Raw genomic sequence first — 25,332 nt, 5'->3', positions numbered from 1 at the left:
ATTCCCCTTCTCAGACTGAATCATCTTTCCAATCCCTGCTGCATTTTTTGTATGTCTTCTCTGTCCTTGCTGGAGTGTATATAGAGAGATGTATATACACGTTCCTGAGAAATCTATTAAATACAGGTAAAATGTCAATGGTGATTTCTTTTTTGAAGGAATATACTTGCAAGTTTCTATCTTATATTTAGGTTAATTCAGGACACAGTACACAGGAACACTAGGTGTTTGAGGAACTTTGTAATAACAGATCTTTCATATCAAAATAACTGAGCTCTTTTAAAACTGAGCCCACCAATATCCACATACTTATACATTTGGGGAGAAGTATTTGTTCTTTGTTTTACATTTGCAATTTCACATTTATCAGAAACTATTCCTATTTTGTGCCTCTCTTTGATTCACAAACTATCTATAAACACAAATGAATTTAGTAACAAAGTTTTGAGCCCAGAGAGATGTTTCACATACCAGCCCCTCACCGCAAACACAATGCTTTTCCCTTGTTCCAAGCCCTGCACAGGTAGCTGATGGGACAAGCTTCCTTTAATCACACACACGCACACACAGGGAGAGAGGGCCTTGGAAAACATGAAGGATAAAAAACCCTCAATAACTTCTGCTTTTGAGTAACATTGTAAGTGAGGTCAAAAGAAATATTGAGTAATCTAGGGCTGGGGAGATAGCTCAGATGGTAAAGTGCTTGCCTTACAAGCACAGGCCCTGGGTTCGATCCCCAGCACTGCAAAAAAAAAAAAAAAGAAAGAAAGAAAAGAAATATTGAGTAATCTAGATTTATTTTAAAGCTTACCACCTCTGCTCACAACCAACTTCACATAAGTTTGGGGAACTCTGTGAAAGAAAATCACTTTTTCATTACACAAACTGGTTAGCCCTGTATCTACAGGGATCATTCTCTCTTTGATGCTGTTACTTTATGCTAAGCACCTTCCCTCGCCACTGTATCCTAAGGCCATGATTGTCCTTGAAGAGAGTCCTATTTTGACTTTATTGAAATTATCCTTATTTGAAATTTTCTTTTTTTGGCAAGGCTCTCAACAATCTAGACCAAGTTGAATTCATCAGGAAATAAAAGGTAGCAATAAAACCAGTGTCCCTGCTAAAACACAGTAGAGTCACACATGGCTTAACGAGGCACATTCTAAGGACAGCATCATTAGGCAATTCCCACGCTGTGCAAACATCATCATGTGCTTGCATAAACTACGACAATCACCACAGTGTCACTAAGCAGTAACTTATGGGACCACCATTATATACGTGGTCCCTCACTGACATAAGTATCTTTATGCAGGGCATTGGCTATATAACTCATTCTTGAAAGACACTGCTGTCTGCAAAAAGCACACACTAAAAAAGTTTGTGAACATAGAAGGGTTGGGGGTTTGGAGCAGACCACTCCCAACTAAACAACTTTGTAACAAGCACACTAACCACTTGATTGCTTGGGGCAGCAACTCAGAAGTGTGGAATCTAGGACAGTGTTTTTTTCTTTTTCCATGGAAATATATCAAGAAGGGCTGTGAATGCCAAAGTGACACCGATGAGAATAAAACTCTGAACTACAGCGGGCACAAAAGAATGCAACCTGGACCAGCCAAAAGCCTGCAAAGCTGCTGGGTGGGCTGGCTGCTCTTTTTCTCCCCTAAGTATCCCAAAAAAGGTTTCCAATAGTTAATGCCCACTGTAGTCCAACTCCAGGCTTTTTTCATTCCTCCCCCTAATCTGGCTTCCTATGAAGGAAAAGATCATCATAGAGCATGCTTCCAAGTTTTTCCATGTTATTGCGACATCATTCCCTATAATTTGAGTCACAGAAGCACAGTTATGGCAGAATGGGTTGCATTCTAGCAGCGATAAATCCAGAAGGTATATTGTTGGTAGATTTAGGCAAATGGTGGTAGGGGAGGGGGCACAGGGAGAGCTGGTTCAATGAAGTCTTTTTTCAATACTGGTAATGAGGGAAGAAAACAAAATTTTAAGAACTTTTTAAAAAATCTATAACCTAATCCTCCAAGACTCATCAAAATGTCTGGCAGTCATGAGTTGCCACACAATCCTCATTTTGCTCATATAAAGAAAATTTGTTTGGGCCTCCAGGGATACTGCTTTCTTAGAACCCAAAATGAATTATTCTTTAAAGAATGCAAGAAACATCAGAATGATACTGGTTTTCTTAAATAGATTTTACTAACTTGGAATAGAATTATTCAAAACTTAACACCAAGAAATTTAAGTGTTTTAAAAAATGGAGGATGCAGATGCAAAAGAAAGTGTTAATTCTAGAGGACCATTTCCTAATTGTAGCATTTACAAGCTTCATGTATTTTTGTAAACTTGTCTACAGTGAGATTATTTTACATCCAGAATCTTGCTGATGAAAAATGCCTCCTACAATAAAACCACCACCTGGAAATATCACTATACATAACTCCTTAACATTCCTACTGTTGATTCTCAGCACAGACATAAAGTACTTAAATGAAACTCATCATAGACTCACATTAAGTAAATAATTTAATGATAGAACACTCAAATTCTTTAAACACATTATTTCAAGTTATTATATTTTTGTCTGGAGTACAGATCTGAAATGGTACAACCATACCCAAATATTGAATCACAAATTAAATAGAAAGAAATTCTCCACACTTACTTAGGTTTCCATTGCTCACTTCCACTGCTGAAGACTATTTCTATGGAAGATATTTAGTTAAATCTTGAATGGACAGCCTGTGAGAAGATCTACTGCCAAAAAGAGCTAACATGGACTAGCTCCTGGGCACCAGGCAAGAGGCTGTGGACTCTAAAGCAGTTTTCTGTTTAGAAGCCAGTCCCATGTTCTATTTTGCTTCAATTCATGCCTGTTCAGATGAAGCACCATTCAGCAGCTACTGAGCATTTATGTATGGAGAGAAAAGTAGGGAGAAAAAATGGTTTTCTCATAAAGAAAAAGCAAATGAAGGACCAGCTCTAGCTTGAACACATCAGGCATGACGAGCATCCCCATTCCAAATGTCCCTGGCTCTCCACTCTGTACCTTGCTTTCCTGACCCTATTCTCCTGACACCATGGCTAAGAGTTGCCAGAGGCTTGGCTGATAGTAGAAAGCTGAAGGAAACTGAAGGTACTGCCCAACACATTCTGCCCACAGGGACAGACACACAAGGCAAGACTAGTTAAAATTGTCAGCCTGCCTGATTTCTACTCTACAGGTTGTCTAAGAAAACTTTTTACTGAGAGTGCCCCCATTGTCTTGGAGTAGCATGGAATGATGGTGATAAGAATGACCCTCTTATACCACAGTTGCCTATCCCAAATCTATGGGGATCAGATGAACTGTAGGTTTTTTTCCTGGTTGAAACATATATTATATACACCTAGTTCAGTAAAATTGCTTTTCTTATGTTACACTGCTTTATAAACTCACACATCTGTACTCATTAAAATTCATAAACTAAATGCAGAAGGCTCTCACACTGAAAAAACGTGGCAAGTAGTTGTGGATTCTGAGGTAAACTTCAGAATGGGTTAGTTCTGCCATCATTCACTATGAAATCTAAACTCTAAGCACTTTCTAGTTCTAAGAGAATAGGGTTTCACCAATGAAACACCATTACTTGATCACCAAACAAGGAGCAAAGGCTTCTTTTGACTTTGGCACTCTATTCCCTGGGAGGACTTCTGACTGGTGGGGCAGAGAGGACAATGGGTGGTGCAAAGTGGATCAGCAGCCCTGGATCTGGGCCAACAGAACACCCCAGGCCAAGACCCAGAGACGGAATTAGGTTAAGAGCTGCTGTCAGCCATCATCAAACGGCCCATCTCCAGGCCCTTTCCTCAGCCTACAGCCCAGCACAAGGGAAGCTCTTTGGGAAAGGAGAAAAAGGGAAGTTGGTGAAGGCTACTGCTGCTTCCCAAAGGCCTGATCTTCCAGGATACACCTAGCAACACAGTCAAGTGTGGAATATAAGCCCACACACAAAATGAATGGCACTATTATAAGAGTAAAGCTTCTTGGGAAAATCCAAGATGCCTACTCTGTAGCTTGATCAAGAATGTGGAAGCCACATCAGTATGCAGGTATACTCTACTAAAAATCTAGATAGGTATTTTAGTTTAACCTCTCAGTACACAGGTTCAGCAGACTTTAGAGATCCTACATCTAGAATGGTTTAAGCAATTATTTATAACCATTTGGTAAAAAATGACCACCTCTGGGTTTTCTGATATTTGAAATTAAACATGAAACCAAATTATATTTCCCTCATCATATAACTATACAAAATGAATATATATAGATTCATGCAGAAATAATGCCCTGATAAAACTATATTCAGCCTTTCAAGTTAGGTGCATAGGACCATCAGCCATCCTGCATATTCTATCAAGGTTAAGAGCAATACAATGTGGGCAGAAATTATATGATGTAAAAGAGAGGTCCTTCCATAAAGTTTAAGACAGAGTAGAAAAAGGAAAGACAAAATTCCCAAGAATTCAAAATAATTCCACGTTGTTCTCATACTCTGTGAAACCCTGAGATGAACAGAAGTCCTCAAAATGCCTGTGCTTGGATCCAGGCCCACCAAGACACTTCAGTATGCTTCTAGTTGGCTCATCATCAACTTCCTGCTGTATTCATAGGCCAAAAATAGCGACCCATTGGCAGGGAATGCACGAATCATAGTAGGTTTCAGTCCAGAATATAAGGCTGTTATTCCTAGAAGACAAAGGATGATCAAAGATTGTGACAATTCCACCTTAGGAATAACCCATGCAGCTGCAGAAAATAGGCACATTTGTCTGACAAATCCAGACAATAGCATTAAAACCCCACGAGTAATGGAAGGACTTACTTCCAGGTTTTCCTATATAGATTAATAGAAACAAACAAGGATCAAGTCTCTTGGCAAAGCTGACTGATGTTCAAGTAACATAAACAAACTCAATGCCTGGTTAATGCCTGGAATACAGAGGGCAGAGCTGATGCCCAGCATGGGCAGACTAAGCAACTCGGGCCAGAGCTGACATCAAGAGTACCGACACTAAGATCAGAGACCTATTTCTAGTATTAACACTGCCCAACATGTTTACGAAGACTGAATTACATAAGGGAAGCATGTGTACTTTGTATAATTATAATAAAGTGTCATGCAAACTTACAGGGAGGTAACTATTAGTAACATACAAGATGCCTGTGCTCTATTTGGGATATTAATTCAATTTGTTTGTGCTACTACTCTCTCCCTTTTAAAAATTAAAATAGAAGTTCACAACCCAAGTCTGAAGATATATAGTAGATGCTACAAGGACAGGTCTTTACAAACAGGTTGCATAGAGCTGGCTTTATACAAGCATTACTAAATCTTTATCCTCCTACATAACTCTAAAAATTGATAGCAAATCACCTTCAGAAGTTGCTCAGTCCATTTCTGATTCCAGAAGTCTTAGCATTAAGGATGCTGGACATTCTTTTCAAGCCCTTAGTGGTCGTGTTACAGATTATCTTCTGTAATATCTGTATTATGTAAAGCAGGTGGTGCTAACTTCAGAGCATTCGCCCCCTTAGACCAAGTCCACATCTTAAAAATTCCCTCCAAGCTATTTAGACAAAGAATCCTGACAGGTACCTGCCCAAGGGATTAGGAAAAAGAATTGTGAACATTCTTGAGAATAATGAAAATAAGCTAAAGGAAGGAGTTTGGAAACAGAAAGCTACAAATGTGGATTAATATACAGTGTTAGAAAAAGGATATGAGGCAGGGAGAAGAGAGCAATTACACATCTGATCAAACTACTGAGCAAGACCAGTAGTGAACTGAGTGACCACTCTACACAGACCTATTCTATTTCTGCAACTAGCAGCCTTTTTTTTTTTTTTTCCCCTTGATACTAAGGGATTGAACCCAGGGGCACTTAACCACGGAGCTACATCCCCAGTCCTTTTTATTTTTTATTTTGAGACAGGGTCTCACTAATTTGCTGAGAATAGCCTTGAACTTGCAATCCTCCTGCCTCAGCCTCTCAAGTTGCTGGGATCACAAGCATGTGCCACAGCACCAGGCTCACCTTCATTTTTCACAACACCTAGAAAGGTTCCGATAAATCCTGCCTGTTTTCCAGACATGGAAAGAACTTGAATTCTGGATTTGATACAATCCACTGGGTATACAGCAAGCCACAGGCAAATTCCACCAATTCCACCACTTAACATCAAAGGCACAGGGCCTAGGGAAGAAAAACAGCACATGGTATTTTATCTCAAGAACAGCTATATGACATTTCCAGAAACCAGTGAAAACAGGCGATTTTCCCATGGGGGAAAAAATCCCTGCACTTCATCTCCCCCTAAAATGAATCCAGAACAATTAATAAATGTTATTCCAGTAAAGCAGTTTGAAATAGCCAAGTCTGGGGGAAGGGTGCTAGCAATCATCTTCATTACTCTTCAGCACTCAAATTTCCAGGGTCAGATGGGCTCCCCACTAGGGGGCGCATCAAGCAGATAATCCACAGAAACCACACCACCAGGAACAGATTCAATCACACCCAAATGCTATTAACACAAACACATTTACCTAGTTCATCTTTTGATCTCCCTGATGCAAAGAACGACCGGCTCAGTTCATAGCCACCGAAGAAGAAGAAATAGCCCGGTACTTCTCGAAGTAAAGTGCTTGAGAGTCCATGGTAGAAGCCCAAGGGGCCATCCTTTCTAAGGATAGTCTTCACAACAGACCAAACTGTACTGGGAGGGGACACGAGAGACAGTTACTGCCAACAGGAAGGAGGAGAGGATGAGGACTTTCATACCCAATTAACAGAATTTATCAAGCACAAGTATGGGAAGCAGCCGATTTTGTACAGAGGAATCAAGAATTCTGAAAATAAAAGGTATCCTTCTGTAGAATAGAAAAATCTCAGAGAAGCACAGTTATTATCAAGTTCTTTTGTTTTGTTTTGTTTTGTTTTTTGCGGTGCTGGGGATTGAACCCAGGGCCTTGTGCTTGCCTTGCAAGCACTCTACCAACTGAGCTATCTCCCCAGCCCTTATTATCAAGTTTGATCACCTAAGTTATTATTGTTAAAGACAATTTATTAAAATAAGTGCCAAAATTTTTAGAAGTCACATTATCCAAAAAATGCAAGAAAGCTTCTACCCACATTTTCAGTAGTAAATAAGTGAAACATGAAATTACAATAAGGAGTCCTCCAAACTCACCAAGGATAAAATGGCATTGTCTTTGATCAGTACCTTACCTCCTTTGATCCAAATGTCTTCAATTTTTCTGCTATATTTTAAGAGAATCTGTTCAAGTGTTTACACATTGTTTTGTTTTAATGCAAAGGAGTAACGTTACTTGAAGGCAAGACAAAAGAAATTCTAGGAGCTGAGCTCCTATGATGCAAAGAGAGCATCCAGAATTGAGTCTCTAGAGCAGCAGAGGTGCAGCAGAACTCCTGTTACGCGGGCCAGAGTCCTACTCCTGGAGAAGCCAGAACACTCGGTGCACAGACTCCTCTTCATGATGGGTTGCACCATGGCAGGTTTTAGCCACAGGGAGAACAGTGAGAAATCACACGCTCTGTATGACTTAGATGATCTTCTCTTCCCTTTGTTCTTAGAGAGCAAGGGACTTGGCCTAAGGAGATAACGGATCAAGTCCCCAAGTATCAAGGCCACATCACTCTGAAGCTCTCAGGGTGATGACCTTCAGAAGGTTCCACTGGGCATTCCCCATGAGCCAGGCCCTTCCTGCAGTGCTGCTCCCATTCCATATGAGAATGTGACACAGTAATCCAGCACACACCACCACCTGCATCCAAACCATGCCTTAGCCCTGGATTACCGTACATGCTTTGTTTAGCACCGCTACACCTAAAATTCTTTTCTCTTGCAAGGTGTCCATTGGCCTAAGTTCTTTAGTAACAACCATAACTATCTTTAAATTACCTAAAACTACTTCTGAGGCAGATGAGAGCCACTTTCTGGGGCTATTAGTGTTCTATTTCTCAATCCAGAGACTAGTTACAAAGGCCCATTCATTTTGTGCCTGTATACAGCATTGCACACTTATGATTTGTGTATTAATAATACTGCGCATATGTTATATTTCAAAAAAAATGTCTTCAAGGCTTGTACTTTTGAGCTTCTAGTCAATATATAACAGATACAAGTTCGATGAAATGAATCTCAAGGATAAAGAAAACAGGGCACTATTACAAACCCCATTCTTGCTGAGAGGAGACTGCTGACTAAAAATGGCCAATTTCTCTACTGATTTTCCCAGCAAATTCACAGGCTTGCAATTCAAAACCTCAGCATCCTCAACCAGAACTTCAGTCAGCCAGATGTTAAGATACAATAGTCAAGTTTTGTAATTAATAAGGATAATAAATTGCTTTTCAATTTGAATAAGTTATCTTGAATGACATATACATTCTCACAGGATGATGAGAATTTATTTTCAAGATGAGTGGGAGGGCAATTTAATCACAGAAGAATGCTATGCTTACTGGGGGGGTTTGTGAATGTTTTCATAACTTGGACCCTTGGCAGGTATATTCGAAGGACTGGGGAAGGCAGGAAGAGAGAAAGGAAGCCACCACTAGGATCTGGTGTGATCACCCTGAACACCCACACGGAACCTGGGAATGGGCATTGAATATCCATCTCAGAATCCAAATTTTCACTTAGCTGCAGTTCAAAAAACCAAATATGGTGGAGGATCATTCCTTACACACACCCAAGTGGACAAAGGGGAGTTAAGGTCCAAGCTTCTCCATTTCTGGGATATTAAACATCTGCCTAAGACGTCCTACAGGGTTCGGAGTCAGTGCAACCACCACAATCCCTGCAGAAAATGATCCTCAACTGGTAGGGGAAAGTGTTCTAGAAATAATATTTTGGAGTAGATAAATCTGTTTCCACATCTGCTACTTAGTTGTAATACAATATAAAATGAAAAAATACTTCATACACCAAGGCAACAGAGACCTGACACTTGTGTCCGAACAGTACTTACTTCTGGCTCTGGGCTATCTTTCCCGACGTCTCCATTTCGTACATGGTCTGCAGTCGGCACTTCACGAGCTCCGTGGGGCAAAGCACCAGTGCGGCAAAGGCAGAGGCGAAGGATCCAGCGGCCGCATTCTGCAGATCACTGAAAGCACACAGCACAGAAGCCTGCTTCTGTCAGCTGACTGGTTCTTTCAGCTCTCACCTCAAGGAATGGGAACTTGGGGACCAGATGGGGATTGGCACATGCCTGACTGCCACGTCCGTGCTGTTCTTATTAGGTACTGTATATGGACTGAATGCTTATGTTCCTCTCCCTCCCAGATTCCTGTGTTGAAGCCCTAACCTTCAGTGATGGTATTTGGAGAAGGGGCCTTGAGAAGCAATTAGAGAGGTCATGAGAGTGAAACCCTCATCATAGGATTAGTGCCCTTATAAGAAGGGACAAGCTGTGTCACACACCTGTAATCCCAGCAGCTCAGGAAGCTGAGGCAGGAGGATGGCCAAGTTCCAGGTCAGCCTCAGCAACTTAGCAAGGCCCTAAGCAACTTAGCAAGATCCTGTCTCAAAATAAAAAAGGGCTGGAGATGTGGCTCAGTGGTTAAGCGCCCCTGGGTTCAATCCCCAGTACCAAAAAAAAGAAAGGACCAGAGAGCTTGCTCTCTCTGCCATGTCAGAGCACAGTGAGAAAATACAATGAACCAGGAAGTGAGCCCTCACCAGACAGTGAATTTGCTGGCACCTTGATCTTAAGACTTTCCAGTCTCTAGAACTAGAGGAAATGTTTGTTATTTAAGCCACTCAGACTATGGTATTTTGTGACAGTAGACCAAGCTAAGGCACAGGGTGACATACAAAATAAAGCAAAAATACCTGAAAGAAAGAAGGAAAAATTACCATAGCCTCCCCCCAATCCAAAACATGCACTACTACTGTATATTTGCCAGAAAGCTTCAAAGAAAATTAAGTTCTGAGGTCATCCCTTCCTGCTTAAAATCCAACCTGGAATAACTGGTCATGTAATGAAACTACCACAGATGAAAACCCAGTACCAATTTTTAATGAAAAGTTCCTACATTGCAAAAAGACTTCCCAATCCACTGATGACCTCCTGCTTTGGTTTAAATGTGTCCCCCAAAGGTTCCTGTGCTAGACTCTGGTTCCCTAATGAGGTGGTGGAACCTATAAAAGGTGGGGCTGGTAGGTGTTAGGTCACTGGGGGCACTGCCACCTTGAAAGGGATCAATGTAGTTCTTACAGGACTCCAGTTAGTTCCCAAAGAACAAGCCACTGTTACAGACAGAGCAAGGCTCACTTGGGAATTCCTGTCTTACTGTAACACCATGGACTCTCTTCCTCTTACACATGCGCCCCCATGTGATCTGCCATGCTGTGATATGGTTAGAAACCCCCACCAGGACCAGGCAGATGCCAGCACCATGCTCTCCAACCTCCAGCACTGCTCAGTAAACCGCTTTCCTTTAATATGTGTTCCCGGGTATTCCATCATAGGAACAGAAAATGGAATAAATTACCACCTCAGCAACACAGAGGGCAAGAGGAAGGGACAGTGGTCCTCAGAGGAGGGTGAAGTTTGCATACTCAGTGGTTTTAGGTGAAATGTCTAGGCTAGAAATGTAAACTAGACAAGAGAGCTGAATAGAACACAAACACAAAAATAAAAGTATTTACCTGTTTTCATATGGGCTTAGGACCAGTAGGTCCTAAGTCATCAGTAGGGTTATAAAACTAGAATCCAGTAAGAGTTCAAGAATAAGGGAAACGTCTGAGCAACTATTCTTAGAAATTCACAGGGGTCAGAAAAGATGCTCCCTTCCAGCCCCAGACCAGTGTTTTGTAGGAGCACTGCCGGTATTTGGGGTGCACGTCCTTCACTGGGCAAGAAAATACTGGTTGGTTCCCTGTCTCACCCAGTAAATACTGGCCTCCTGGGGTCACTGGATAGCTAAGACTTGTCACCCTCATAGAGAGTAAAAATGTCCCCAAGGGGACCTACCACATTCAATGATCCTACTGCTCCACTGGAATGAAACGTTAATATAAAACTGAGGCCCCTCTAGACTCGCCCCTAGTAGGTAGTCTAGCCTCTGTGCGACAGCAGAAGCAAGCAAGGAAGGTATCGCGGGCTTAGCCGGCCTGCTACCTATCCAGGTCTCTGTTGAGCTGGCTTGGCGTGGGCTAGCTCTCTTTCAGAAGGAAGACACTTCTTGCAGTGCTGGCTTCCTTTTGACCTTAGAGAATGAAGCCAAGACCAGGAACAGAGCAGAGCCACCCAGGTACATCAACGTCCTTACACACAGCCTTCTGGTGTGCAGAAACGGACCCAGGTAGTTCAGTTCACTTCTCCCTCAGGTCACTCCTCAGTTCATTTGTTGAAAAACAAAGCTTAAAATGGTTTCTGCCATCTTTCCACCAGTTTACAGATCCACATTTGGCCTCACACAGGGACTCTCTATCAATGTGCTGACAGGCAATCATCAGTGAGGGTCATTAACCAGAGTTTGCCAAGTTTGCTGGAACAAAGGTGGCAGTCAATAAAAGTGGAAGTTGGTTCAACCTTAGGTGTGGAGACAGCTCAGACATCTGAGCCAAGACCAAGCACCTTATTATAGTATAAGGACAAGGCCCAATCAGATTTGTAATGAACTTTGGTTTTCTAATAAATACTCTCACCTATCAGTGCACAAAACGAAGCACAGGGACTGTGGGTTCTAAGTGTACTATAAACATATAAAATGAAATTGAAAGGCAACAGGCGTAGGATGGAGTTTTGTAAGAATCAACCATCATTTCTTCAACAAAAAAATGACCTGAACACTCCGGCTGTGTAAGACCCCATCTAGCCAAAGGTCAAAGCAGAACACTAGTCCAGGTCACGTTCAAACTGGGAACAGACAAATATTTACGATGTGATTGCAAAAATTCACAACAGGCTCTCACAAGCAGTTCTTTCCTTTCACCACTCTTTGATAAATCCCCTCTCTAGATTTGACCCCTATAAAGCATTCCACAGCCCTGACTGTGGTCTACCAGAAAGACGGCTGAGCTGAGAGAAGCTCAGAAGACAAGGTTTGAATCCTCAGCCTGGCGATCACAAACTGTCAACATCTGTACCTCAGTTTCCCCATCTGTAAAACAGAGATCACAACCAGAGAGCGCTCTGCTGCTCTCACGGGGTCTTGGTAAGGGTCAAACAGAGACACACACACGCCAGAATTTGGAAGACTCTAGGCAGCATTTCCTTAACAAGTCAAACACGTACTTTTCTTCAAGATGAAAAGGAAAAGACCTTGAGCTCAGAAAAATATGTGGCGCTGTGCTAACGCATGTTAAACAGGCTGGTTTCTATGCTGAAGAACTTCTAGGCAACTTCAACAAATTAAATAGCACCTATACTACATGAAAGCCATGTGCTCAGAGTGCTTCTCCACACAAGAGACATAATGAAGCATCTCCCAGCCCTTTCTCAAGGACACTGACTTGGGCTTCTGGAAACTGTAGGAAACACAGCTGTAAGGTGTCCAAGCATTCTCCGTCAGAAAAGCATGATGCTCCTCCTGGTCTCCATCTTCACTCTGTTCACAGGCTGAGAGAAGGGGAGGGAAGCGGGTAGGCAGGCCCTGATCCCTTAGTGGCTTTGTTCACAAAAGAAGGCAGAAGTCCCTGTCTCTGTGGCCAGAGGTGGGTGCTCTGCTCCAGAGGGTGCCAAGTCCTGCCATCGGCACCCACACAGGTGCTCACTGATTCCCTGCCTGCTGCTTCTCCTAAGGAGGCTGAGGGAAAACAGAACCCCAGGTCTCCCCAAGGAGAAAGTCTTTGCCTCTCCTGGGGAGGAAGCTACATACACCAATTTGCTTCTTTTGGGGCTCCACTATGGGGTGCTGTCCTCTCCTGGTTTGCCCCCTGCTTCTATCTACTTCCTCCCTCCTTCCTGCCCTCTGTGCTGGAGGGTTGTAGGACCAGAGCTCTGCCCTAGGCCATCTCCTAGAGCCACTGCATCCAGTCTCAAGTCTTGAAAACATGTTCCCTCTATCATGGCACAACTCCTACTTGGAAAAGGGCACATTTGAGCCCTTGAGGTCTCTTTGTGCACAAGGAACTACTTTAGTTATGTGGGCACTACAGCTGAAAAAGGGCTTCCAATCCTACGAACACAACCAACAAGACTGCCTTCTGCAACCATGAAGCCGATACCATCATTTTAAATACATCAACATTCAAAGGAGGGGTAGCTAAACATCCCAGTATCTCCTGAACGCTGGTCTCCATATAATAAACACCCCAAGGATGACCAAGGACAAGCCAAGAACTGATGTTTGGAGAAGACTCAGCCAAGAAAGGTGGGCTCACCTGCATTTTCTCAGGTGTTTTTTGATCCTCCCTAAAGTTCCACATTTCTCCTCAAATCTATGTGGCTCAGGCAACCTCTTCCAACATGCTGCCATTTGCTGATGAAACAGAACCTAAACCCTGGGTCCCAGTTTGTTATCTATGGTTTGAGTCCAGCACTTCTGTCCATCTGAAAAGCATCCCCCGAAAGATACCCAAATACCAGGGTCATACAACAGTGTTCATTTGTTTTTTAAAAAGGAACAACACATCGGTGTCCTGACTCACCTCAGCTTTGCCTGTTTGTCCAACCCAGCTGCTCTCCGCACCACCTGCTGGCAGAAGCCGTAGCACATGAAGAGCACGGAGTTCTCTGCGATGTTGGCGATCAGAGCTGGGCTGGTGCCCTTGTAGAAGCCGCGGAAGCCCACCTGGGAGTAGGTCTTCAGGCAGCAATCTGTGAAGCCTCGGTACAGGTCGGGGAACGTTTGCATCTTCACCTTCATTGTGTCAAAGGGCTGCCCGGTCAGTACGCATGCAGTGCCCCCTAGAACCAGGACACAAGTCTTCTCTAGTACAAGTCTGTGGTTTTCTCAGCTACCCATGGAAATGAGGGCCAGCTGTCCTACCCCAGGCATTAGCTCTGCTTCAGTTCCTTCTGACCACCCTATCCTCCCCAAACCCTCTAGTAGAGTCCAGTAAACAACTTAGAGCAGGTCCCTTGGATTTTGGCACCCAAATCGCACCCTGAAGGGGTGCTACTCAGCAGGAGAGAGGTGTGTGCTCCACAGCCCAAGTCCCAGGCTGCAAAGGTGTACATGCGTCTAGGTGCCTTGGCAACAGGGTCAGAGGGACTGAGCTGGAGCCTGGCTTTGCTGTAAGGTCCTGGACAGAGGATGCAACTGAGCTTCTGCTCCTGCTCCATGCCCACACCACAGGGTTAGCAGGAAGTTAAGCCAAAATGAAGGAGACAGGTTAGCACAGCACTTGCTACACAAGTGGGTGACACACAGCAGCTGCTGTGAGAGAGAGAGAACTCAGAGAATCACTCCTCTTTGCTTAATGCCCCACGGTACAGTATGACGACTATGCGAAAATGACAGAGCACCAGGCACCACAGTTAGAAAACAAGAAGGCTGGCTAATTAATCCCTTCAGAGCAAAATATTTTTTCCCAGGGAAAAAACCCTTTAACTCCACAAATTAATGATTTGTATTTATAAAGATAGTTGGCTTTAATTTGCCTTTGTTTGGCATAAATGAATTAAAATTAACCCGTGCTTAGCATTAGTCCTATACTTGTCTATTTTCATACCCTAAGAATATCAGATATTCAAGGTCAAAAGTGCATTTGATTGCTTCAGTGAGAATCCTCAACATAAGGCAAGGAATGAACTGTAACTTGCCCATGGTACCTTGAGACCCTGGGCTGGGGTCAGTGTTTGGGGAACTGCCACTGGTTAACATTCCCCACCCCTCCTGGCCTGAGAGGCCCCACATCTCAGATGCCCCTGTTTATATTAGGAAACACCACAACTATGTGATGAGACTGCTAGAGCTTCATCAAAATTGAAAAAGAGGGTCACATAAAATATTTAAGAACTGTGATTTCATAATTTTGACATTATACAGTTATTCCACCCAAATAGGGGAAAGTAGAGATGGGGAGGGGTCACTTAGAATGACTACTAGCAAAGAGTCTGAGAACTGCTTGGTCTAGTAATCAACAAGAAAGTTCAATCTCTGTGATCCCATCTCTACTGTTCACTTCCTCTAGGGGACTAATGACATATGTCTTGCCAAAATTATCCCCAGTTCTGAATTTGCAGAATAGAATTTAATATGATTTTATTATAATTAATTCAGAATTATTCTATACTAGGCACTGCTAGGTTAGGATACAATAAGATTCAAAGTACATCCAAGTGATATAATTATTCCAAAAGATGAAGAAACTGTCAGAATTTTTTTAAGAGAATACAAGCTTCAGATAACCTAGATACATAAAAACTACCTAAAGCCTTCCTGTTGTTGTTGCAGTGCTGGGGCCTGAACCCAGTGAAGCTCTACCACTGAGCCCCAGCCTCCCTCCCCGTTCCCTCCCCTCCCCTTTTTTGAGACAAGGACTTGCTAAGTTGCTGAGGTCAGCCTCAAACTTTTAAATCCTCCTGCCTCAGCCTCTGAGGTTGCTGGGATTATAGGAGTGCGCCACTGCACCCAGTTCATAAGGTCTTTAATTCAGCATGTTAATACTTTAACTGGAGAGTTTCCTATTTTATCAATCAGCCTGGAGGAAGCAGACATCACAGGTTACGACAATATGCATTTGCTGTATATCTGAGACGTTTCCATTTCCACCAAGGAGAAGGCGGAAGGCTAATATTCAAATACTAATTCCCTCCCATACACCATGGAATGTGAGCTAACTTTCCATGTATTGTACCCCACATTGCAAGTCCCACCTGTCCCCTCCCATGAGTGATGACTATTCAGAACACCAGCACCAGCTGCTCAGACCCACACCTGGCAGGTTCTCAGAGACCTATCAAGTCAAGAAAGCCAGGAATGATTACAGGGATCAAATATTTCTCCACTTGTGTAGAAGTCGAACATACGATCATGCTCTTCTCCCTGAAAAACAAGTGAAAGCAAGCTCTGCATTCTTCAGGGGTGTCACGGCTGGCTGTGCACCTCATTTTGAGGAGACTCTTATTGGGAGGCACTCGACAGTTAGCCATGTGTTCGTTCAGAATGTCAGTCCTCCACACACAGGCAGCAAAGCATGAGGCACTAAGGCAAACCTATCAGGATGGGGACAGTGTCGGAGGAAGAGAGAGCCCACAGGGAGGACAGGCAGGTGAACCTCACACCCCTCAATCAACAGCAGTACAAGGCAGGGAAGCATTTAAGATTTTCTTATCAAAAAAAGGTTTTTATGTTGTTTTTCACTTCGGCATTCAAGAGGACAAACCAACTAAAGTACTGCATTCCCCAGCGACACTGGTTGACAAGGTGTGCTGCCACGGAGCTGTCAGGGCTCTGGCTGCCTTATGACGCTAAAGATGTTAAACTACTGACTCTTAAAGTACCCAGGTTTTCCTCTAAGGCAATTCAAGTTTTGAGATCCACATTGCCTTGTTTCAACAATTACCCAATTATCTGTTCAAATCCCCCTAATCCTAGCTGCCTCAGGCTCTAGATCCATTCCTGGAATCTCTCCTACAGCAAGTGCAGACAAGGACATGATAACTACTTGGCACTTTAGAGGAGATGAGCTGGATAGAAAACCTGTCTGGCAGGGGAAGCTTTAAAAGAAAAAGAGACACAAAGAACAACACATGTATGCTCCGCCCAAATCCCCTAGGACCAGTGCTGGCTCTGCTTCCAAATGAATCACTTCCTTGGGTGGGCTATGGCCATGAATCACTAAGGGTTCTCTGATCCTGGCAGAAAAACCTCAAAGCCCACCTTTGAGTACCTAACCAGAGGGCAAGGGCAGTCAAGACCACACACCACCCCGACCCTTCCCAGGGCTGCTGACCCATTAGGCAGCATAAAACAGACGACAACACTAGACAAGAAACCAGGAAGCCACAGTCCTGGCCCAGACTCCACACCATCTGTGTAACCTTGAACAAATCTCCATCCCTCTCTGGGACTCTTCCCTAGGTATACAGTGACATTAGGGCCAATGATCTCTAAAGGGCCATCTAGCTTTATCAATAATTCAAAAGCTTTGGGACCCTCAAAAAAGTGAGACTAGTGCTTCCCATTTTTGCATTCCCAGTGCCTCTCAGTAGAACAGAGGTTCTTATGTCACTAATGGGTACCTCCTCTGCCCAGTCCCTGGCCCACAGAGCCCCTGCAAAGGAGCATGTTGTCCCTGGAAGTTGCAGAACATGGCAGCTGTGCATCAGTGAGGGGCCTTCCTGTGCTGCTAAGCACAGGGAGAAATGCATCCCCACAGTCAGCAGGAACATTTAGTGTCAGTATGTCTAAGGGCCCAATGTATGTTAATATAATTTTTACAAAACACGTCCACCAACAAATGTCTTCTATACCAGGATCCCAACAATACTCTTGTAAATTACATAAAAACTGACTATAAAGTATATGATACCCAAATAACTGCACGCATACAAACAGAAAAAAGTAAGCTTTTAAAGTCTATCACAATAGATCTTCTAAATACTGACTGAAGGACATAAAATGCCAAAAGTTAAGAATCTCTCATGTGGTTAAAAACCCTCCTTCAGCAGAGACAAGAACTGTGCCCAGAATGTTCTGGCGATGGTTTGAGATCAGAGGCTGCAGATGGCTGCACATTCTCAGTGTCCTCCAGTGGTGCAGGAAAGAGGAGAGAGGCTGGTACCCAGAGGTATAGGGAGCAGCAGCTCTTCTCCCCTGAGCATGGAAGCCTGACCCAAGCATGCAGTGGGCAGGAGACCAGCCAACCTTTAGGCCTGCTGGTCAGGCTGGAACACACCCTGTAGTCTCTAACCTCAGAGATGCCCTTGCCTGGGCTCTTTATCAGTGTCTGAAAGACTGTATCCAGACTTACTCATTAGCCTACTTTGGTCGACCTTTGGCTCCTGAAAAAAATAGTTCCTCTCTGGACAAGGATTGATTTTTACAGTTGGACAAAGGACAGGGAGAAAAGTAGCAGCCCCCTTGTACACTCTATCTGTTGACCTTGGGAATCGCACTGGATAAGAGAGCATTGGGCAACCTTCCTGTCTGGTCTCCCTAGTCTGGGGAGCTGCAAGCATCATGAGAACTGGTGGGACACTTGGGAAACACAAGAATTCCAGGGCTCTTCTGACCCTAAGATAGCTCAGGACTCTGGAAACTAAATGATCACTGTGCAGACCCAATTTCATTATTTGAATCAGGCTGAGCTACCTGCTGAGCCTGCACCTTGAAGGGGATCAAAAGACTGGCCTGTAGGTGGCCCATGGCAGGCTCCAGTCTGCCCATGGGCACACCTTAGGTGATCATCCCCAACAAATTCTACTACCTCCCCTTTCCTCTCTTGGCTTTAAGAACCAGTGGAATATCAGTCTCGTTTCTAAAGGGTGCCCTCCTTCCTTTCTTAGCACCAATAACAGCATATGGCACTTCCTGGAAAGATGGCATGGTATTATTTTTGTACTACAAAGGATCTGAAGACTACCAAACTTGAGGTAGAGTCCCATGTCACTTGCATATTCTAGCTGTGTGACAATGGACAAGTGATTTCATCTCTGAGTGTGACGGGTTGACATATTTGACTCCATGAAGGAGTTACAGGCTAGGCTATATGGGCAATGACTAAACAGACTCCCTTTAACCCTAAGACTCCATATTATGTAGAAAATGGTTCTCCCATGGGAACTGCACCCTTCAACAGTTGCTTAGCATGACTTGTTTGGCAATGCAAAATTACAAAATGGCAATTCTTGTATAATGAAAAATTGTTCTCTTTTTGATTCCTAGTTTCCTAAACAATGTACTATGTCAACGGCGATAATTTAGATGTCAGTAACCATTCTTTAGTTTGTACCTAAGTAAGGTCATTTTGACCCACATCCCCCTCTGCTAATGATCTCAGATCCCATGATGTCAGTTTGTAATTTTGAATCATAGCAACAGACACTTATGATTGATGTACTGATTTATGGTATAAAAACTCCTACAACACTATGGTCAGGGCTGTTCTCCCAAAAGACATTTTTGGGGCATTGTGTGAGACAGTCAGCCAGCTGGCTTAATAAAGACTCTCAAATTTGGACTTCTCAGTGGTGATCGGTCTGTTCTTAGGTTGCACCCCATAAGCTGTTTTCTAGCAGTATGTTGGGGGCATTCCTACCCTTCCTCCTGACTCAAAGTTTTAATATAAAGGATATTACTCTACTATCTGCCATGTTCTGAAAAATGTTATACTTCCATTCAGTGAATTCACTCTGAGGCTAAGCACATTACTTCTAGGATGACAAAGGGAACAGTTTCGTACCAATTTCACTTGATCTTGCAGAGAAGGTACCTGAAGAAATAGAACATTGGGTTTTTCTTGGGATTACCTGCAGCCCCTGCCGTGAGGTCAATGGCAGCTTGGATGGCAGGATTGGATTTCATGGTGCTGGTGGGCTACGTGGAAGGCAACTCTTAGCAGCTTATAATGGGCACCGCATATCCCTGGGAGGAGGCAAGAGTTCACCATTAGTCTAGCTTTGGAGATCCCCTTTTTTTAATCTTAATTTTGCAGTGTTGGCAATTGGACCCTGGGGTCCTCTACCACTAAGCTATATCCCCAGCCCTTTTTTTAAAATTTTGAGACAGGGTCTCACTAAATTGCTGAGACTTACCTCAAACTTGCAATCAATTCTCCTATCTCCTTCTCCAGGGTCACTGGGATTACAGACATGTGCCCCCCTGCCTGCAGTCACCCATGCTCGAACTTCTAAGGAAGGAAGTTCAAGATAGGCAATGCAGATGAGTGATCCACTGCCCCATAAAAAGCTCACACTCCAAAAACCTTCCCTAAATATCACTGCTACAGCCGCAGGCAGCACTTCAACCAACCTTTATGAAAACCTTACAAATACACACCAAAGGCCAACCACAGACATCCTAAGCCACATCAGACCAGCTTTTCAGAGGCCAAGTTCAAAGTTCAGTTCACCAGGATCACTTCTAAGTTCAGACAGCAGCCTATGCTGCTAGGTGCCTAAAAGGAGGCCTAGAAAGAAACACCCAGGTTGCAGAGGTTAGCTCTGTGGAGTCCCACATGCCTTGGTGCAGATGCCTCCTCTGCCAAGGTGGCCCCTTGTGCCCCTAAAGCTAGGGGTCCTTATCTGTAAAAGTGAATATTAAAAATATCGTGAAAAGGCAATCACAAATAGCCACATGGGGCTGACCTGAACACGTATCATGTGTTCTCAAAACAAAGCACAGCATGGAGAACCAACAATGTACTTAACACCAACCTCCTCTCCAGCACTTCTCAAGGTTAAAGTGCACACAATTCACGTAGGGTCTTGCTAAAATGCAGATACTGACTCAGTAGACCTCAGGTGGGACCAGAGATTCGGTGGTTGCAACCAGTTCCCAGGTGAAGCTGATAATGCCTGCCCACCAACCACACTTTGAGATACAATACCTGGGCCACTGAGTCCCAAATTTGCTTGATAAAAATCCATCTGGAAACACTTATCAAATATTTAAATTACCAGGCCTCTCCCCATGAAATCTTGATTCACTATATTTGGATTGGAGCCTAGAGTATTTGGGGAAACTGCAGTCTATTCTGCCTTTGAATAAAAATCAACTATTACTGAGATACAGATTTAATAAATATTAACTAGGAAATAAAAAAAGGCAGCTCCTTAACATAGATTAAACTAGCCAATTCTGTATGGTTTTCAAACTATGGAAGTGACAAATTCATGAATACCAAGGAACAAATTTCATTCCTCATCACAGTGAGGAGCAGGTTGGTACACTGGGTCAGAGATTAAAGCCAAGGTCCTTTTGAACACCAATATCATCCTAAATATCAGCAGAAGATAATGGTAACCACCAAGTTTTTTTTAACTACTTCAAGCATTTTGCCAATGACCAAACTCCAAGAAGCTTCCTTTACAAAAAAAATTTCTAAACCAGCAATAAAAACGTAATAGTTAATAATGCCTTTAAGGCTAAAGTACAAGATGTGCTTCGTGGTTATTGGTAGGCTTGCAGGGAGAGTACCATTACTAGGACAATAAAGTGGTGGCCCTCCGGCTTTTTCTTAGAAAAGGTTATCAGGTTCCTAATTCATTCTCCTCCTCTTCCACAAGTAAAACAGACCAGAGGAAGGCAAGGTCATCTCCAAGGTCCCAGAACTAGTTGACAAAGACATGATTCAACTTAAAAAGCCTTGTCTTTCAGAACTATTCCTACAAAGCAATTCCCAATTCCAAAGTATTCCAATCTGGTCAAAACAACAACACAAAACAAACACAAAAACCCAAAACACCCAACCCCGTATTCAGGGAAAAAACAGGCAAGTGGGAGGCAGAGGTACAGGGTACATCCAAGGTGGCCTCTTGGATACACCTCAAGATGTTCGTTTCTTTCTGAGTGGATAATTCTTTCCTCACTTAGAAGGAAAGAAAAGCACAGCAGATATTATTTTGTCAGTGTGAACTCAACTCCTGTAGGTAAGTCAGATTTAACCACATTAAATCCTACAAATAACTACCTATAGAATTATAGGAAATAATGATAAGAACTAACAGATGAACCCAAAAGGTGTGCACAATTCAGATTATGCGTGGCTATGGCTTGGACAGGGCAGAACTTGGAGGTAAGACTTATCAGTATGAATCAAAATTGATTCATGAGCTTGTTGTACCACTTGGAATAGAAAAACCGAATCCTTTCAGCGTCCCAAAGCCCCTCTTCCGAACTGCACCAGGGTCCGACTTGGCAGTCAGAAACAGCGGCGCCAGCCGTGCTTCTTTCTCATTCCTCGGGGAAATTAATTTCTCCGGCGGGGAATGGAGGAGGCCACGTTTTCCACTAGGGAGGGTGAACTGCCGCGGGAAGAGTCCAGTTTCAGGCTAACGCTGGAGGCCGCCGGCCGGTCCACCCTCCACCCCAGCCCCCAAATCGGGCACAAGGGCGCAGGGATGCAAACCAGCCGCGCCGCTAGGGAGCCGGGCAAGGCGCGTCTCCTCCCGGCCAGCAAGGCGCAGGTTAGGCGGTCCACTCCCAGCTTTCTCTGCCGGCTCCGAACGCTGCCCCTGCCCCGGCCCCGCCGCCACTCCGGGGAGCCTGCCAGCCTCCCATTCATCAGCGCCTCGGTACTCCCGGCGCTAGGGCACGGGCGGCGCGGGCCAGATGACACGACCTGGGGGCAGAAGAGGACACCGGCTTCCAGCAGGGGGGCCCTACGGAAAGGAGGCCAAGGAACCCGACAGGTTGGAACGAGCGGCGGCCGGCCAGACCCGGAGCAGCGCGCGGGCCCCGCGGCACGTGTGCGCCGCCACTCGCCTCCCGGGAAGGTCACGCCACCTGGGCCGAGGCCCGCCCGCGCCCCGCTCCCTCTGCCGGGCGGGCTGCGCTCACCGCCGCGCTGGCGTGGCCACGTCCTGCTCCGGCTTCGCCGCCCTCCCGGCTCCCAGACTGAGGCCGCGACGGCAGCTTAACACTCAGGTCGGCTGCGTCCGGCCCTCCGCCCCGCCCACCCCTCGCGCGCCACTCAGGAGCGCCACTGCCGCCGGGAGCGCGCTGCGCCCGCCCGCCAGGTCCGCGCGTCCGGGAGGCGGAAGTCGGCGCCGGGCAGCTGCGCGCTGGAGAAACGTGAGCGGTTCCGAACCCGGAGCCGCCTACCGGACGCCTCGGCCGCGCTCGGGACTGGGCGTCAGCAGCGGCGCGCTCACGGCGGGCTGGAGACTGCAGTCCTGGCTGGGGGGCCGTGGCCTCAGTTTTAAATTCTAACCGAATACGGAAGCACTGAGTGATAGTGTTGAAAAGTAAATAAGTTTATTGCCAGTTTTTGTTGTTTAAATTCGCTCCTGCCCTCCCGCCAAGGAAACCCATCCCCAGTGACCTTCTGGAAGGCGCCCTGATGAAAACTGGAAAACCAAGTCAGCCTCTCTGCCCTTCTAGTTCCTAATAAGTTATAGGGTATATCTAAGGTTCGCTAGCATTTTATTAAAACGCTGAAAATCAAAGAAACTGTTGGGTACCAGGAGTAAAGTAAGTACGTAGTGGCCTCCAACAAAGAACTAACACTTCTCAATTGGCAGGAACTTGGGCCACTTTTGACAGCTACTCTGTGACACTCAGCCACTGCTTTCCCATCGCTGTGCTTCAGCCTCCCTGTATTTATTTTCATTTTCTATACTGTTTTAGTACCTAAAACATGTTTTTTTTTTTCTTTTCTAACTTCCAGCCTTGTTTGGTTATAGTGTTGGATTATTGCCAATTGCTTTAAATGATTCGAGGTACAGGTTAGTGACTGAAATATCTGCCATGACTTATTAGTAGCATTGAGCGCACAACAGAATAGACCTTCCTGGCCGTAGTGGGTGCTATGAAAGTATCAGCCTGGTAGTTGAGTGCTCCTCAGCATCCGCACTTTAGAACTTGGGCTTATGGAACACAATTTAACTATAGAAACAAGCCAGGCAGTGTGGATGAGTCGCCCAGAGTGACATGTAAACTAACAAGGTGGAACTTACAGCAGTCTGGCACTACCAACTAGCCCTGCAGCTTTTGCAGACTAGGAAAAGGAAATCCAAATAAAACCTAGTTGAGGACAGACCCAGGTCCCATTAGAGATTAGAAAGCACTGAACTTGGAGCCAGAATGTGTGTGTCAAAGTCCTTGTACAACCTTTAATGAGCCACTTAACCTTTCTTAAGGTCATCCCAACCATGGGATGGCTGAATCACCAGCTTCCTTGAAGCCTCTGTGCTCCATGAGGATGCTATAGCAAACCACTATGGAGTGGCTGCCACTCCAGTGGGGGATTTGCACCCTTGGTTGGCCATCAGTCCCCAACCTAATGTTTTGTCTTGTCTTTCTTTTGTCCCTTCCCATCCTATCCTACAAAGGCTGTTTCAAACTCTTTACAATCCCAAGCCATGCCTTTTACATTTCTCTTCTCCTCCACCTCTCCTTGACACTCTCAGCCTCAATTTGTTCTGTAACTACAAAACAACCAAGATTTGGCTCAAAATATTAACCCCTAATCTACAAAGTTACCTTTTCTGTACAAACTCTCATCCATTTGTTCCCTGACTGGCTTGCTGCTAAAACCCCATGCCTAGCACAGTGGCTGGTGTTGCCGGCAAGAGGGAGGTGGGGAATCATGAAGGAACCCAGGCATGGAGAGGACAAGTCACTTGCCCAAAATCACACAGGAGCTAAGGGAAGAGACTGGTTGGACAAAGTTCTGTCCAGTTCCAAAGGCTAGGCTCTTAGCCACATGATGTGCAGTAACACCTCCCAGAAAGCTTCATTTTCAAAGCAAGGGGGCTGCAGGAACTAGAAGTTCTTCTTCCTGGAATAGATCTCTTCCCATAATATTTTATAAAAATCTCATCAGCTTAGAATTCCTCCCAAAATGAGCTCTTTCTGCTCTCTTTAAGAATAGAGAAATAGGGCTGAGGATTTAACTCAGTTGGTAGAGTGCTTACCTCACAAGTACAAGGCCCTGGGTTCAATCCCCAGCACCGTGCCAAAAAAAAAAAAAAGCGGGGGGGGGATAGAGAAACAAATATATACATGGTAAAATGCCTAACGTTCCCCAGGAGCTCAGAGAACTGATTAGAAAATCATTCCAGTCAACACTAAATCAGGAAAGTACCTATACAAACTTTGTTCTAAGGGTAACTTCCTAGGAACCCTATGGCCTCCTGAGAATAGTTTGTTTTGTCTTGTTTTGCAGTGCTGAGAATGGAACCCAGGGCCTCATTCATGCTAGGCAAGTGCTTTACCACTGAACCAGTCCCTGAGAACAGTGTTTTAGAGGCCTGGATCACTACTACCTGGACACATTGGTCAAACCAATAGTATTTTAGAGCTGGGTTCAAAAAGGCAGTGCAATGGCATCTCTGCTCCAAAAAGCTGTTTGCTGAATGTGGGATTGCATAACCCAGGGACATCAGTGCAACTAGTCCTGAATGGGTGGCAGGTGTGACGCAGGTGAGAGTACAGACACATTGGCTACGTGGAAAAGTGAGCCTTTGCTAGTGCAATCGAATTTCACAATGTACTGGTTAATGATACCACAGGAGAAACAGTTTCACAAAGTGTGTAAACTGAAGTTGCAAATAAATCAAAAACACAAAACTGGGTGTGGTGACGTGCATAGTACACCTATAATTCCAGTGACTTCAAAGACTGAGGCAGGAAGATCACAAGTTTAAGGTCAGCCTTCATAGCTTAGGGAGATGGGTTCAATTCCCAGGA

The 25,332-nt window shown here is 44.5% G+C and overlaps 1 protein-coding gene across 4 annotated transcripts; it reads right to left on the bottom strand.

Moving 5' to 3' along the window:
* Window positions 1–763: 763 nt before the first annotated feature.
* On the bottom strand, window positions 764–22,607 carry Slc25a15 (solute carrier family 25 member 15). Of its 4 annotated transcripts, XR_007108740.1 has the most exons (8): window positions 22,480–22,607; window positions 19,449–19,563; window positions 13,679–13,937; window positions 9,048–9,185; window positions 6,600–6,769; window positions 6,091–6,249; window positions 5,430–5,651; window positions 4,613–4,741 (listed from the first exon to the last, which is right to left on the bottom strand). XR_007108740.1 is itself a non-coding variant. In XM_047552599.1 (7 exons), exons 2-7 carry the CDS (start codon window positions 19,501–19,503, stop codon window positions 4,617–4,619), a joined length of 906 nt encoding a protein of 301 aa, XP_047408555.1. In that variant the 5' UTR covers window positions 19,504–19,563; window positions 22,480–22,607; the 3' UTR covers window positions 764–4,616. The 4 variants fall into 4 exon arrangements, 3 of the variants coding, with proteins under 3 accessions (XP_047408555.1, XP_047408556.1, XP_047408557.1); XM_047552599.1 differs by lacking the exon at window positions 5,430–5,651 and having other exon boundaries at window positions 764–4,741; XM_047552600.1 differs by lacking the exons at window positions 5,430–5,651; window positions 22,480–22,607 and adding an exon at window positions 22,426–22,447 and having other exon boundaries at window positions 764–4,741.
* Between the last annotated feature and the right edge of the window lie 2,725 nt (window positions 22,608–25,332).

Source organism: Sciurus carolinensis, chromosome 5 (assembly GCF_902686445.1).
Source record: "Sciurus carolinensis chromosome 5, mSciCar1.2, whole genome shotgun sequence".
Lineage (NCBI taxonomy): Eukaryota > Metazoa > Chordata > Mammalia > Rodentia > Sciuridae > Sciurus > Sciurus carolinensis.
Note: the sequence above shows the minus strand (reverse complement) of the source record. Positions and strands in the feature narration are given on the sequence as shown.

Coding starts and splice junctions, on each gene's coding strand:
- Slc25a15 (XM_047552599.1), bottom strand. CDS start 19,503: ATGAAATCCAATCCTGCCATCCAAGCTGCCATTGACCTCACGGCAGGG. Junction 13,938..19,448: donor CCTCACGGCAGGGGCTGCAG/GTAATCCCAAGA, acceptor TCCTGGTTCTAG/GGGGCACTGCATGCGTACTG. Junction 9,186..13,678: donor GACAAACAGGCAAAGCTGAG/GTGAGTCAGGAC, acceptor GTGTGCTTTCAG/TGATCTGCAGAATGCGGCCG.